At 38.5% G+C, this 14992-nt stretch overlaps 1 protein-coding gene across 1 annotated transcript in view; it reads right to left on the reverse strand.

The window, feature by feature from the left end:
• uggt2 (UDP-glucose glycoprotein glucosyltransferase 2) overlaps window positions 1-14992 on the reverse strand; it is a 42824-nt gene that overhangs the window by 22015 nt on the left and 5817 nt on the right. Inside the window, exons 7-25 of the mRNA XM_085375158.1 lie at window positions 14170-14266; window positions 14019-14091; window positions 13767-13867; window positions 12148-12247; window positions 11633-11693; window positions 11268-11359; window positions 10420-10570; window positions 8686-8805; window positions 8206-8291; window positions 7941-8076; window positions 7550-7681; window positions 7294-7458; window positions 6688-6811; window positions 6511-6609; window positions 5182-5276; window positions 4443-4652; window positions 2004-2135; window positions 493-623; window positions 61-156 (exon numbers count right to left, since the gene is read on the reverse strand). Coding sequence (XP_085231284.1) covers window positions 61-156; window positions 493-623; window positions 2004-2135; window positions 4443-4652; window positions 5182-5276; window positions 6511-6609; window positions 6688-6811; window positions 7294-7458; window positions 7550-7681; window positions 7941-8076; window positions 8206-8291; window positions 8686-8805; window positions 10420-10570; window positions 11268-11359; window positions 11633-11693; window positions 12148-12247; window positions 13767-13867; window positions 14019-14091; window positions 14170-14266 — 2201 coding nt within the window. The remainder of the gene's footprint in view (window positions 1-60; window positions 157-492; window positions 624-2003; window positions 2136-4442; window positions 4653-5181; window positions 5277-6510; window positions 6610-6687; window positions 6812-7293; window positions 7459-7549; window positions 7682-7940; window positions 8077-8205; window positions 8292-8685; window positions 8806-10419; window positions 10571-11267; window positions 11360-11632; window positions 11694-12147; window positions 12248-13766; window positions 13868-14018; window positions 14092-14169; window positions 14267-14992) is intronic.

Below are 14992 nucleotides of genomic sequence, written 5' to 3' on the forward strand. Positions count from 1 at the left end.
AAGGAGCATGAATACTTTCCAATGAGACTACAGATCCCAAAGGGGAAAAAGAAATCCCACCTGTGGGTGTCTTTGATAAAGTGGACATCTCTTCTGACTTCTCCTTTGGGGGCTGCAGTTAGCAAGGCATCAACTTTCATAACTAAGTCACTGGCACTGAGGGGGAAAAAATCAGTTTGTCATTTTCTTTAAAGCATTTGTGTTAGTGAAGATGTTAACCAGCCCTTGCGCAATATAATATCAAGCTTTAAATAGGCAGAGTCACGCCTTAATCAGGCTACTGTACCTTAAAACTGAGAAAGTGACATTTCTTCATGACAGAATACTTTCAAACATTTGATACATGAGGAAAAAAGAAAATCCTACACTAACAGATAATTCTAGACAAACTTAATGCAAAGGTGACACAGAGGGAACGCTTAAACAGATGCACACATTTCTATCACAGACACTTAAAAGAGACAAGTAGGCCAAAAAGAAATACAAACATACTGCTTTGGCTTCATTCCCATCTGTTTAACTCTGGCTTTGACTTTCTCTGCAGAACCGCTCAGAGTAATCTTTTCCAACAAGTGGAAATCCTCCACAGTGAATTCTTCCTGCTCTTCAAACGGACCAAGGATCTAACATGAGGAAAATAACACAGTCAGAACACGACTTTTCCCATTCTTATCTCACCATGTATTATGTACAACTTTCCCAGGGGATGTTAAAGTCACGGTATTCAGTGAGGCTGCCTGGTTTTTCTATTCTGGGAGAAGAGCCCTACCACTGCAGCAGAGCAAAGTAAGATAATATTAATTGTTACTGCCATCACAGAGACTGGCCTCTTTATCCGTGGTTGTCAGCATTGCTGTTGCTGAGACATCAGTCACCAGCTCTGTACACGTACAGTGAGCACGTGTGCGCACACACACACACACACACACACACACACACACACACACACACACACACACACACACAGCCGTGCCTGCCACTTGTGACCTTTGAGAAATAGACATGCTGATATGACAGTGCTAAGAAAGCACTCTGAAAACACTAGAGGGAAAAATCCTCCAAAAGTGCAGCTGCATGGAGAATCTTTCTCTGCTGTAGCAAACAACACCACCAGTGCTTCTTGTCACTGGCAATAAAATGTTTTCTATTCAAGAGAAGCCATCTAAAGAATCAGCTGCCTGTCAAAGTAACTATTTTTCAAGTCACAAGGAAATTGATAGTTGGTGAGTCTCAAGTCAAAAACCTTATCCCAGTGAAACTTCTTACAAGAAGAAGTCATCTTCTAGATCATTAGTTGCCAAGTTACTGTCACACTTAATTTTGAACAGGGCAATAGTTTCATTAAGTTAGTCGTATACTGAAATTAAACATCTAAAACAGTTTAATACATTTTCAAAGCTGGATGTGTTACTTTTAAAGAACAGAGGTAGATATTAATCATGTGATTAATTTTGTGTGATTTTCTAACAATACTTTTGTACTGCTTATTAATTTCCCGTGGTTTTCGGAATCTGTACAAGCTGCATTACTACATTAAGGGAGAGAAGCTTTGAGTTAAAATGAGTTGAACTGTGGCTGGCTACTTGTTCAGACTGTGATCACACACAGTTTATTTATTTATTGTGTTTCCGATTAGAATATTGGGAAGTTGCTTATGCACAGAAAATATGACACTATTGCAAACATTTGCTTCCTCCGTGTGTAGCATGACTGCAGGGCTTTTCCTGCTTATGAAATTTTCGAGCACCAAAGAGCTTTGGTTTTTGCCCAGAGAAAAATCACCAGGACTGAGTTTTTATGTAGGTGGGGTTACTTTTACTCATGAGCCTTTACCCATATGCCAAAAAATAACAGCAGAAGTTACACAGCCATAAGTATATGTGTTCACTCATTAGTGGCGTGGTTCTTTTAGACCGAGGAAAAACCCTGGATTTTCTGCCATTGATCTGATTGACTGCATCCATTGTCAGTTTTTAACTATGCATAAGCTGGAGCCCACTCACCCTCCCATTGCTGATCACTGCACGCTGTCCAGGATTGAGTTTCAGTACGTCTTGACAGAATAACTGCTGAGTGCGGATAAAATCAACTTCAAGGGTGTTGAATTTTTTCTCAAAGGCATCCATATCCATGCCCTACAGCAGAAAAACAAAAGTTTGTTTACAATGTCAGATAAATTGATTGCATCGCTGGCTGGCTAAGAATATGTGATGTAATCCATAGTTTGTGGTCAACTGAAATATCCAATAACGCAGCTGAAAGACATTTCTCTCATTTCAGCCTGTCCAAAAATATAAAGAGTGATGCATTGACATAAAAATGATGTATGTGAGACAAAAAAAAATAAAAATTATTCACAGAATCATTGATGCCTCGCATCAGCACAATCACTGCAGTTTTCAAACATAAAATATTTCAGCCAGACCTGTCAGAAATGCACATGTGTGAAAATGAGATTAATCAATTTGTAATTAATATAACAAACTCCTAATTAAACCCCTGCCAGTTTTGTCTATAACAAATTAGGTTTGGGAGTGTGGAGGGTTTGTGGAGTCAGGTTATTAGTTTCTCCAACATTTCTCTCCTCAGGAGAACAGGTGAAATACCAATAATGTCAGCACAATCCAGTCAGCAAGTCTGTCTGGCAGCCAATAATAAACTCATATCCCTTGGCTTTGGGTCTCAAGTCACACTGCTACATCCTACCTATCACCCCATCTCTATTTCCAGCCTATTCTCTCCCAATTGTGAAAGGCTAGTATAACTGAGGGGAACTTCATTATAGTAGGTCCTAAATAAAAAACAAACAAACTACACAATCTACTGCATAACTGATGGTGAATATACTCCATCAGCTGATTTGTTGATTAGTGGCTGAGAATTTGCTTGCGTATGCACAGTCCTTTGTGGGTGGTTACTGCGCATTACAGCATGAAGACGGGAGAATGATTTAGTTCTGCCTTAAAGCAGCAGTGATGGTCAGGCTTGGCTGAAAACATGTGGATCACATAACCAGAAGCTGTGAGCAGTTGGCTATTTATCAGCTTCGGGAGACCATGTTTACACCAGCACATTTTAGTTAAAGATTCATAGCGTGTTGCAGTCTTTCAATGGCCTCAGTGACATTTCAAGTGGAACTGACAGTGAGCAGGCTGTTTGCCTGGGTGTCCAAGGAGTGTGGAGTATCATGCGTGCTGTAAATGCATTCCGTGAGTTGATGTTGAGGAGAGAGATAAGAGAATGGGCTCATCAATCACTATTTTCCTGACTGCGCACTTTTTCTCCTTTTACCTCCATTAAACCATTTACCTAATCAAATATATTATTAAATACTTATCAGTTATATCAGAGCAAAGCAACTTTCTTACCAAGTGATGCACTTGGTATGAAACTGAAGTTTTTTCTTTGGACAAGTAAACTTTGATAAGGTAGCCATGCACAAGATTCAAGTTAATCTAACTTTTGTGTCTAAAATAGATAGCGTTCCAACAGTTTTAACTGCTGTCTACTTTATAAATGCACACGGATTGCCAGCATCTTGCCATCAATCTGAATAAGTCTTTGTCAATGACTCAACTCAATTCAGGTCATATTCTTGTTATATTCCTATAGAACAGGAAGGGTGCTGAACACAAATGTAATAGTTATATGTAATAGTTAACAGGCAGCAAAAGATATATAGATATACAATTTTCAACAATTTATCACAATTATTCCCAGGTTTATTATCAGAGATAGATTGTATGAAACTGCCAATTTGATCCCAGTCGATCACAGACTGATATCCGACTGACTCCATCTTATGCCAAGATTTATGGCCGGTTTTAATGACAGCGTTCCTATGCTTGACAATCTTATTGTGCAACAAAAAAATAACTGCAATAACTTTATCTTACAGAATAAAATAAATATTTGACAAAGATTAACTTTGAGGACATAGTTTCCAGTTAAAAAAGGTGACAAATTAAAATGTGCGTTATTGGAGCACTGATAATATTGGAAAATGTTATAAATCACAATATCATATTGTGGGTGAAATATTGCGATAATATAATATCACATGGTGTCTGGTGATTCCCATCTCTACTAAACATCAGCATGAATATAACGCATCCAAAATATATAGATGGGTGGACTGTTGGCAGCTATACATCTAATCTATGTCTAAATTTGGAAATAGTTGGATTAAAACAAACACCTATTTGATCAAATAAAAACTCAAAGTAAAAAAAAAAGGAGCAGTGAAAAAAACAAGCTCTTATATTAGATTTTCCTCTTTCAAGGTTTGCCACCTTCAAGGTAAAAGTCAAATCATGTGGTTACAATATGATTTAAAGTAGTGATTCTAATAAAAAATAATATATATATATAAAGTCCAAACAAAATATGTGTAGTCTGAAAAGAAAAGAAAAGAAAAGAGCATTCTTTAATCCCCTCTTTACCTGCATCAGTAAGTCTTTCATCTTGGTCCCCTGCTGGAGGAGCTGGCTGCTCTCCTCTTTTAGGAGTTTATGCACAAACTCTGCCGCAGCCTTATTCTTCTGGGTGAGGAGAGAGGCCCAGATAGCCCTGTACAGCACAGTGTTATCGTCGTAGGGTTTTTCACTGGGGTTATCTATCACCCCCACACGCACTCCAGGACTGGCCTTCTGCTTGCACACACACGCGCACACACATATAAACATAACGGCACTATAATTCACAGTAATAGCAGACATGCTCATATATCCAGCTACCACATATGTCACTGATGAAGAGCTCTCAAAAAATAGTGCTTTAAAGTAAAGATCTCACCTTTTCAACCTAATCTACTACTAATGATCTCTAAATGACAAAAAGAACATTTGCTTTATTACGTTATTCATCTGTAGAATATCACCACAACATATTTCAGTTAAGACGAATCTACACTGATGATTTTTTGTGAGAGCACACAGCAGAAAATGACATTTTAATTATAGTTTTTGTTATGAACCTGCCATGATAATCACCACCAAAACCATTTCAGAGTTCTGCATCCCTTCCACTTCTATTTGATTTTTTTTAGTGCACAAGTTTTGTTGCTTTAAGGATAAGTTAGAGTATTAGATTTATCTGTTATGCCTTCTAAGACGTCCTGTGTACATCCTAAATGATAACATAAATTAAAGAAGTGAAAAGAACAGTATTGATTTTACTTACCAGGTGTTTCAGAGCACTGAGCAAGAGTTTTCGTCCTGACACCTTCTGAAAATCCCCAACTACCCACAGAGTTACAGGAGTCATCCCATCCTCATCTGAGGTAAAAGAGTAAAATCTTTATAGAATAATGTGTACAATACAAATAAGAGCCATTACTGCCATTACTGTAAACCATTCTAAACTCAGACTCTACTTTATATTCTTTAGCTTTCTAATCGTAAGTCTCCTGTTATCCCCAAGAGCAGTCTATTTTGGTTGTTTCTAGTGTCCTGTTCTTCCCTGTTCTTCAGCTGCAGCAGTCTGTTCTCTCTTCGAGTGTAAGGTGTAGCAGCTTCAACCATGTCTGACTCTTCTTCTTCACAAGTTGTTTTGCTCACAGAAGTGTCGCAGATTTTTTGTTTGTTTTGTTTTTGTACCACTAGGGACTGTTTTTCATTAAATCCCAGGAGAACAGCGGGTTTTTTGTTTTTTTCATTTTTAGATATTCCGATTTGGCACCAACTAAAGGCACTTAGATCCCATGTGTTTCTCATTCTAATGTTTGGTTAACATAACATTTTGGCCACGTTTGTGCGCTTTTATGTACTGAGGTGCAGCATTAATGGGATAGTATGCAGGTGCAGCTGATTAGTTAGCCACAGCAAGTATAATCACTTCACCAGTAGAGGACAAATTTATTTATGAAGAATTCAATCTCTCAAGGTTGACCTAAATGTTTACACAGCTTTCAAAGACAGTGTCTTGTAAAAGGTCCTACTCTGTCTATACACTGATAATCACATGACATTGAGAGGGGAATGAAATGTAGTTATTATAGTGAATGTTTAGTTTGTGTCAGAGGTGAGAGAGACTAAGACATCTGTCACATATTATAGAAGAACCTTGCCACCTGTCATGGTTATATTCCCGCCCCGGCCAGTCAGCCAGTCCTTCAGAAAAGCAGGCAGTTGGCCCGACAGCTACTCCACAGAGAGAGAATGGCAATCAGCCTCCTCTGAAACACTGCAGCTAGACTCTGGGCCCGAGCAGCGAAATGCAGCTCTGATGACCATTTAGACTGCTGGCCAAAAGCCAGTCAGAAGACCCAGCAATGATTTTGCTGGAGGCACAGCCTGCCAGCCCTAATAAAACCCAGTTTCATATTTCCATACATCAGCAAAGCAGTGTGGGATTCAATTTGTTTATAACAAAAATGCTAATTTTACAGATACACCTTATATTAATGTAGAGTAGTTATTCCAGTTTATACAGCATTATGTTTCTAAATATGAGATTTCATCTGAAATAGTGTTTACTGGGAAAGCAAACCAAAAAGAAGTGACTTCTTACCACTATTTGTGAAGTACTTCATTCTCTTAGCAATCACTGCCGTTTTGTCTCTGGTGTCCACATAAGAAAACATATATGTGTCTTCCCAATCATCTGCAACTGCATATAAAGGAAAGTATAACATAAGAGGAATGTAAACAGTGGCATCCATATTTTATGGCATAGAACAAGGAGCACCTGGAGTGGCTGTGAGGTCAAGGTACTTTCGGTCACTGCTTAAAATAAGAGGGTTCATCCTGGGAACCACATTGGCCTGTTCCATTAGATAGTCTACCACATCTGAGCCTTCAGATAACTGGCCCTATAAGGTGAAGGACATAAAGTGTGTTAGTTACATAACTGACAGCATGAACAAATTGCCACCGGTGCAGTTCCCCAGTGCTTGAGTACTTCAGTTCACTCATGTCTGGGTTTTTCCTGACTCAAAGTGGGCCTTTGGGAAATGAATCATTATTGGTCCACATATAATTAAGGTAATGAGTACGCATTGCTTTACTTAACAGAAGTCTTATGAATTTCCCTCTCATTTCTTCCCATTTGAAAATTAAAACTGTATTTTGTCACTCAGTAAATTAATCTCCATTCAAAGAAAACTCTTTAAAAAGATGTTTTAATGACATTGCTGCTAATTTTGGTCAGATTTTCTTTCATATGCAGGACAAACCTGCCTATATATGAATGTAAAAATTTCACCTCTCATTACAACAACAAGACAAAAAAAACACATTGGTTTCATAGGCTGAATATGAAGAGTGAGTCTCGTTTCATGCATATGCATCATACCATAAAGACGGCTCTTTGAAAGGCAGTAGTGGTGTCCATTATGCGCTGAAGGATGACTGTTTCCAGCTCCTCTGGGTCCATCTCATCAGGGCTCAAAGGGACTCCATTAAATAAAGCCAAAGGCAGGGCACCCAAGCCACTCTTTTTGTAGAAGAGCGCACCATCCTACAGCCAACAAAAGTTAAAATCAGACCTGCTGCTCTTCATCAATCATACGTTATTACTTTTACTTTCAATTAACAAAAAAACATCTTACCTTCCTTTTATCATCATACTCTGATTCAACTCCTAGAATCCTTTCAGAATTGGCTTTTGGGAATTTTCTCTTTAGGTAAGCAGTGATTGTATCAGCAGAGAGCGTCTCCCCTACATCGACTTTGCTATACAGCTGCAAGAGAGTAGCAAGGAAGTTCAGACTTGACCATCACTCTCTTCGGATCCCTCTCAGTGTCAGTACTTTCCACCGCAATTTTAAAAAGCAGATAGCTGAGGAAAAATACCACTGACTCATCTATTTCAACAATGTCTCAAACTGTAGGATAACACAAGTAAAATATTATGCAACTGATTTCCTAGGCACGCAGAGATATGAGCTGGCAAGAAACACTTGCTAAAACAACAGAGATTTATATATGCGATATACTTACTGAGACCACAGACATCAGAGCCTGGGGTAAATCATACTCGTCTGCAATGTAATTCAGCAGTCGGTAAAATCCAACCCCTGCATCTGAGAAGCCATCAATCTCATCTTTGGTGTTGACAACAAACACAAATCCAATTCTGTACAAACGGGACAAAACAAGTATTCAATTTGCAGGTGAAATGAGAATCACTACCAGGTAAAGATTATGAATGCCAAGAGCGGACCATATAAACAGCTGTGGAGGTGTGAAAAATTGCAGCATCTACCTCAGGGGGATCTTATGCTTGTAGAAAAGCTCTGCTAGCTTCACGAGCTCACCACTTTCTTCCTGCAGTGGATCTAAGAACAGCACCTAACAGCAGAGGTATCGTTATCAACCCCTGGTCGTAAAGCTTTGCAAACAACTGTGTGCCAACCTGACTTACACATGAAGCAAACTTTAGAAAAAAACAAATCAAAAACCAACACATCAGCAAGTTGAACCCAGACAAACTAGAAAAACAGAGGCAGTGATTTCAATTTTTTATTTTGTCTGACAAATCCTAGGACATGTACAATTTAAATGTATAATAAAGACCTGTCTCAGCTCCATTTCCTTTATTACCCACACCACTGTTTTTTCTTTATTGCATTAATGCAGTGTAAACAAATAGGAAATGCAAAGTCCAGCTGACTAGTACTCAAACCATTTGTGAATTTACTGGCTTGTCTCTCACTTGGTACTTCACTTGTTCTGATAAACTCACCAGGTTAAAGAAATTGCGTCTGATCTGCCGGATGACTCCGGGAAAGGTGGCTCTGAGGAGCTCCTGTACACCAGTTGGCCAGCTTCGGTACATTAGGTCATTCTCAATGTCATTTATCCACTAAAATGTACAGGTACAGGGCGCAGAAGAGTTAGTGGGAAAATATTCACTAGTTAATAATAACAGTAATCCCAAAGGTGCAGCCAAAATATGAAAAATAACAGAGGGATTAAATATTTAATGCATGAACAGTTCAGACTTCCTCTCTGGTTGTCATATGTAAGAATTTAGAGACATTTCATTTAGGAATGTGGAATTTTATAGATATATACACTTGAAATTTGCCCAAGGACACAACGACCGAGACTGTCCAAGCCGGGGCTCGAACCGGCAACCTTCCGATTACAAGGCGAACTCCCAACTCTTGAGCCACGATTGCCCTATGTTCTATTTCACAATATTAAAGAAAGTGATCTAGAGCTGTGAAATTTATTGGGTTACTCCTTTTCCCACATTTAAATTCAGCTTAGTAGTTTTGTGTAATCTTGTTGAAAAACAAACAAATGGCACCAATCATGCAACACGTCCTCCTCAGCAGAGGAATTATATACATGCAAATAAAGCAAGTAGAATGCCAGTGAAGCTGGCTAGTTTTGATGTATATAAAATTACATGTATTACTGTTCTTAAGTTCTTCGATCAGAGAAAACTATTGGACCCTGTAGATGTTTTTTTTTAAATAATCAACCAGAATCAGATGCATAACGATCCATCTGGCAATAATACTGGTCTTTCTCTGTGTAACTATGAAGCCTCACCAGCAGACTATCAGCAGGGGAAATGCAAGTTGACAAATATTTTGGTTGAGGGTGGACAGGCTTAATATCGTCATATATTTCTGACATTTTTATAGTACTTAATGTAATAAAATTGCCAGAGGCATCAAATGAAAACTTGCAAGTTTTTAATTTAATAACATTTCTTGGCTAACTTCCAACTTAATAACTTCCAAATAAATGAGGTTCCTGGATAGCTTCAGATTGTTGCAATAGGCCGATGACTGCTCTACTAATTTCTTACTTTAGGATCCTGTTAATGGAAAATTGTATTTAGTAGTCAGTATAATCTTTTAGTGATATAAGTTTGCATATGGTAGAATACTGCATGTAGTTATTTGTATTAGGAAATATTCAACCATGTATACTTAGAGGCATATAATTAATTGTGTGTGATCTCTAACAGGCTGCAAAGGCTTGGTGTGTATTCCACACTAGAATGCACACCCACATCCTGGGAGCACGAGAGAGGTCATACCTTCTCTTATTGTTTTACGGCAGGATTAACGTAGCTATGTCTGTTTTAGTTTAAGTGCTTCTTTACATATAGATGAACTGCTGGACTTCCTCACCATGTTATTTAGGGTGAGGGGGAGACTACCCTTTCCTGACCAAGGATGTATCTTTTGTGCTTTTATGACCCTTTGATCAGCAGGACACACACACACACACACACACACACACACACACACACACACACACACCACTGAAGTATAAATAAAGACCAGGGCAAAGCTCAGCGCGAGTCTCTGAGACTGCCCTTGCTAGCAAGAACTCTGTGTGTTTCTCTTCTCTGAGTCTTTACTGAAGAAGTGTTTTAGAATATTTTCCCTAACAGATCCCTAAACAAGAACACGTGTGTTGATCTGGGAATATAGTCCTTTTAGACATCACTTACCATTATGGCTGGGTGTCTGATATCTAAGGCATAACTGTCATCCACAGCATTCACAGGTAATCTCAGCAGCTTATCTTGATGTTCTCCTTTTATGCCTAGATTATGTAGACCCTCTAAGACCTTGGCCTCTGACTTAAGTATGTCCAAGATGCTGAAAGTGCAAAATGATGTGTTAGTCTTTGATTCCATCTGTGTGTCAGTATATATGCATTGCACCAAATGCTTTACTTCTATCAGAGAGTGTCTTTTATTAATGCAATTTATTGTGTCCTTACTTTAAAACATATTATTTTGTTTATAACAAGTGACATTCACTACAAGTGGTAGTTATTATGCAATATTTCTATCAGGAAAAACATGAAAAATATAGCCCCAGCCAGATACATTAAACCAGATATTCATTCATTGATGAATATCTGGTTGATATAATCATATATTATATCTGTGGTATTGAAAGCAATATTCAATATACCATGATGGAAAATGTTTTCTTTGTCCACAAAATATAAGTCAGAGAAGCCCTGGACTTTTATCTTGCTAACACCATTAAAAAAGTAATTCAGCCAGAGCCAAGGAGACGACCAGCTAAAAGAAGAAGACAGCACTCTTTGTGAGTGAGAAGGATGGGTTATTCTGTCCAAGAGGAAAAAAAGGTGAAGCTGGCATTCATGTATCCATATTGTGGAAAATGACAATTCAAACCACATCAAATATTAGGATTTAATACATATTGAAAACTTAAAATTACTACAGCAAGTCATGATCGTATTGCACAAAGATCACCCTAGGTCTGGCGCTTCCAGGGGGGAGCACAGGCATATGACTGTACCTTCCTGCTGTGTTCCTACCTGAAGGGATTGTGAATGTCCAGATCAATGTGCAGCCCGTTGATGAAGAGCTCACCGTCTCCTGGGTGAACACCAATGGTCTCACTGAGGTGCTGAAAGAACAAGCTCAAAGTGTTAGTTGAATCCCAAAAGCCCTAAATGATTGATTCTAACATTAATGTCTGATCTTTTCACATGAAACGATGTGCACTGAGACTACAGAAACAAGTAAGGGTAGTAAGAGAGTAGGAGAAAAGCAAAAATAAAATGTCAAATTTATTGTGAAATTTATATGACACAGAGATTAGAAACTGATTCTCTAAAATAGAATGTGTGCAATGGCAACAGATATTATCAAAGACAGCAACTACGCTATGATATCGCACCTTTTGGTTCTCCTCAATTTCTTTTCTCATTTCCTGCTTTACAGCCACTCTTGTCAGTGACCTGTGGGAACAGTAAAACATGTACAGTCACCATCAGCTTTTACCGCATCCCCAGCCGGCAGTAAAATGCCAGTTTTAATTTCCAAAAACCTGTGGGTCCTCAAGATGGTGCGTTTGCAGTCAATTCCCTGTAAACACCCGACTCTTACTCAGCACTTTTTGAAGTTATTACAAGCTGCCGGTACCAAAATAAGCAAACATCTTTTAAAAAAGCTGATTAGATCCCTGTACAACAAATTATCTACATTCATTGCAGGGTTACAAATTGTCACAGAAAGGAGTAATAATGCTCAAATAAATGGGGCTATAAAAGGTATACTTTATGTGCACTTTAAGAACAGCATTTGTTTGGCCAAGATTCATACAGGGCAGGGCTTTGACAGGAATTGTGAAACCACATAAAACGTGTTAACCATTGAGCAAGAAAAAAAATAAAATAGGATGAATTTTCTTACCTGGCTTTGCTTGGAAAGTTCTGACTGAGATCTCGCAAGAGCTTTAAAGCATCAAACTTTGGTGCAGACATGATTCTAGAAGCTGCCTGGAAACTCAAATCTACATAGATCGAACAAAAGAAATGATCAACATTTATACATCTATGAATGCAAAGGTAAAGTCAAAGGTGGCTATTAGCTTTTCAAGCTCTATTTTCTTTTAAATACATAACACTAGAAGGGGCACCTGCACAACTTAAGTGTATTTCCTATGCAGATGACGCAATAATCTACACAGCTGCATTCTCTTCTCTGCCACAGGCTCCAGACGACCCTTCAAGAACTGCAAGCCTCATTGTAACATTTGGCTAAAATTGTTACGAAAACTCACTGAATACTCAGTGTATGCAGACCGTTAAGGGGCATTTAAAAAGAAAGAGCACGGCAGCAATGTAGCAGCAAACGAATGCCTATTAAATTTAGCGATGGCAGCTGTGTAGCACAATGTATATTTTCGGTGGTTACACCTTTAGCACTCATTCTCTGCAGAGCTGCATTAAATACAGGAAGGTAGTGAGCTTTTATTTTAAGAGTGTGTCTTCAGCTTATAGATCAGCACAGTGTTGTGAAAACTCACATTGTTCAGTGAGATTGTGCACCATGGGCTGTTGCACATTTACAGAATACAGTTAACTGTCAGGACCATCAAAATAAAAATGGTAGGCACTTGGACATCCACTCAGAGCCTCATGCTCACCGTCTGATGACAAAACTCACATCACTCAGACCCATACAATATCAACCCTGTAAGTTTCCAAAGCAGAGCTCCACTCACAAATGCACCATTTTCACACTGCTTTCATTGTAGCTGCTGTTTATAGTGCAATGTGACAACATCCACGCCATGAGCAGTTCCACATATGTTGTGGACTTATTGCAGCCAAGCAATTGCCACCTACCAATGAGTACTTTATAATCAGATTTCTTGGCCCTTATTAAGTTTAATGTGACATTAGCAGCGGTACATATTTTTACGCAGAAATAATGTTAAACTCCCTCTCTCCCCTTACGATATTGCTTCTGTAGATCACTGCTCTACAGGGTACCCAAGATTTGTTCAGAACTTGGTAGAACAGCCTTCTTTGATTTTATGACCGGGTCACGAAGTAACCTTCAAAACACACTAAGGCTCAATAATTTTCTCTCCCTGGGGGAACTTGAAACGCTGATTTTAAAAAAAAAACTGCAAGTAAAAAGCTGGATTTTACTCCATGTATCTGCAGTCCTTTCCTTGTTTTAATGTGTCCCAGGTTGGCTTTTTTGTGATTTTACAATTTTTGTAACCTTGCAATGCTGTGCTTTCTTGGCCAAGACTCCCTTGAAAAACTGTTTTTTAATCACAATGTATGATTACTTCCTGGGTAAATAAATATTACATTAAAAAATAAAAAGTAAAATAAACCTCACCTGCACTTCATCAGTAATAAAACATACACAGTGAAGGCCTCACCTTTGATCCTCTTTTCAGTTTCAATAAATCTAAGCTTTTTCTTAGTGCATGATAATAGCAAATGCAGACAGACATTGAAAAATATCCTCAAACTGTTGTCAACAGCACTGAAAGGAAAAAAAACTGATACCTTGCATTTCCCACACTTTGAGAGGGGCCATGTCATTGGTACTCTCAAGAAGATGTTTGCGAAGCTCAACAAGATGCTCCTGGAGTTCAGGATGAGATTTCCTTAAGAGAGATAAAAGAAAAACAGAAAGACACGATACAAGGTGAAGATTTCTTTTTGACTCCTAATCAAGTGGTGTCAAATACACAGTGACAAAAACAACAGAAAAATAAACGATTAAAACATCTTTAGGACTGATAATATATTACTTACTTTAATGTCCCAAAAAAGAATCCTTGGACTTCATCATTATCATCATCCTCCACATTTATAATCGTCTTTGAATCTATAAAGCAAGAGATTCGTGTTTACTTGCCTGAGAAACAGAGTTCAACACACAATGCTGGATAAATCACTAACTGACCTTTTACTTCAGTGTCATCCACAGCTTTGTATTCTGTGCTTTTGATAGCCAACTCAACACCATACCCAGATAAAAGCATCTTTTGAGGCTTTGGATTCTGTATCAAATAAAAGCAAAGCAATGTAAAACAGTGCAGAGTTGAATCTGAATTAGAGCTCTATACAGAAGATACTTTCTGCCTATATGTACCCACTATACTCTATGTGAACAAAACTACATTCAAACACATTTGAAGTAGAATGCATCACACTGGGTGAGTTTTGGCTTGAGACTGTCGCTGGATGCCATCTTTGTAATAATTTTTTTCCCCTGGTCAACTATAACTGGAGTTATGAAGTGGAAAATGTCTCGAAGCAACAACGGTTTAGCCACAACAGAACACGCTGACACTAGTGGCACGCTGACTAGTGCTGACACATTATAAACTTCCTATAGAAGTGAGAGATAATGACAGCACAAAGATCACCCTGGCTTTACAGCCAGAATCGATGTAAAGTACGTCTCCTAATTACATTTGTTTTTGTTCAGTTTGTTTCAGCATGGCACATCTTTAAGCCCATATCTAGGTGCCCACATACCTGTGGCAAAACATGTTGCCTTTTTATAGATTTTTCAAGACTACAGTCAGTGAAAGTTATAGACTATGAAACAGTTTACCTGTGGGAACAAAAAGCACACAAACTGACACGTACAGCAGCAGATACACTGACATTCAACCTTGACACCTGTGTCACCCAGACACTGCTTCAATCTTTCACAAGCGTAACGAGGAAGCTTCCACACCTACACACCGCTTTTCTTCAAGAAAAGCACATTTCCTACT

Source organism: Diplotaxodon limnothrissa, linkage group LG16, assembly GCF_057381915.1.
Source record: "Diplotaxodon limnothrissa isolate DT_005_m linkage group LG16, D_limnothrissa_male_GT1.1, whole genome shotgun sequence".
NCBI lineage: Eukaryota > Metazoa > Chordata > Actinopteri > Cichliformes > Cichlidae > Diplotaxodon > Diplotaxodon limnothrissa.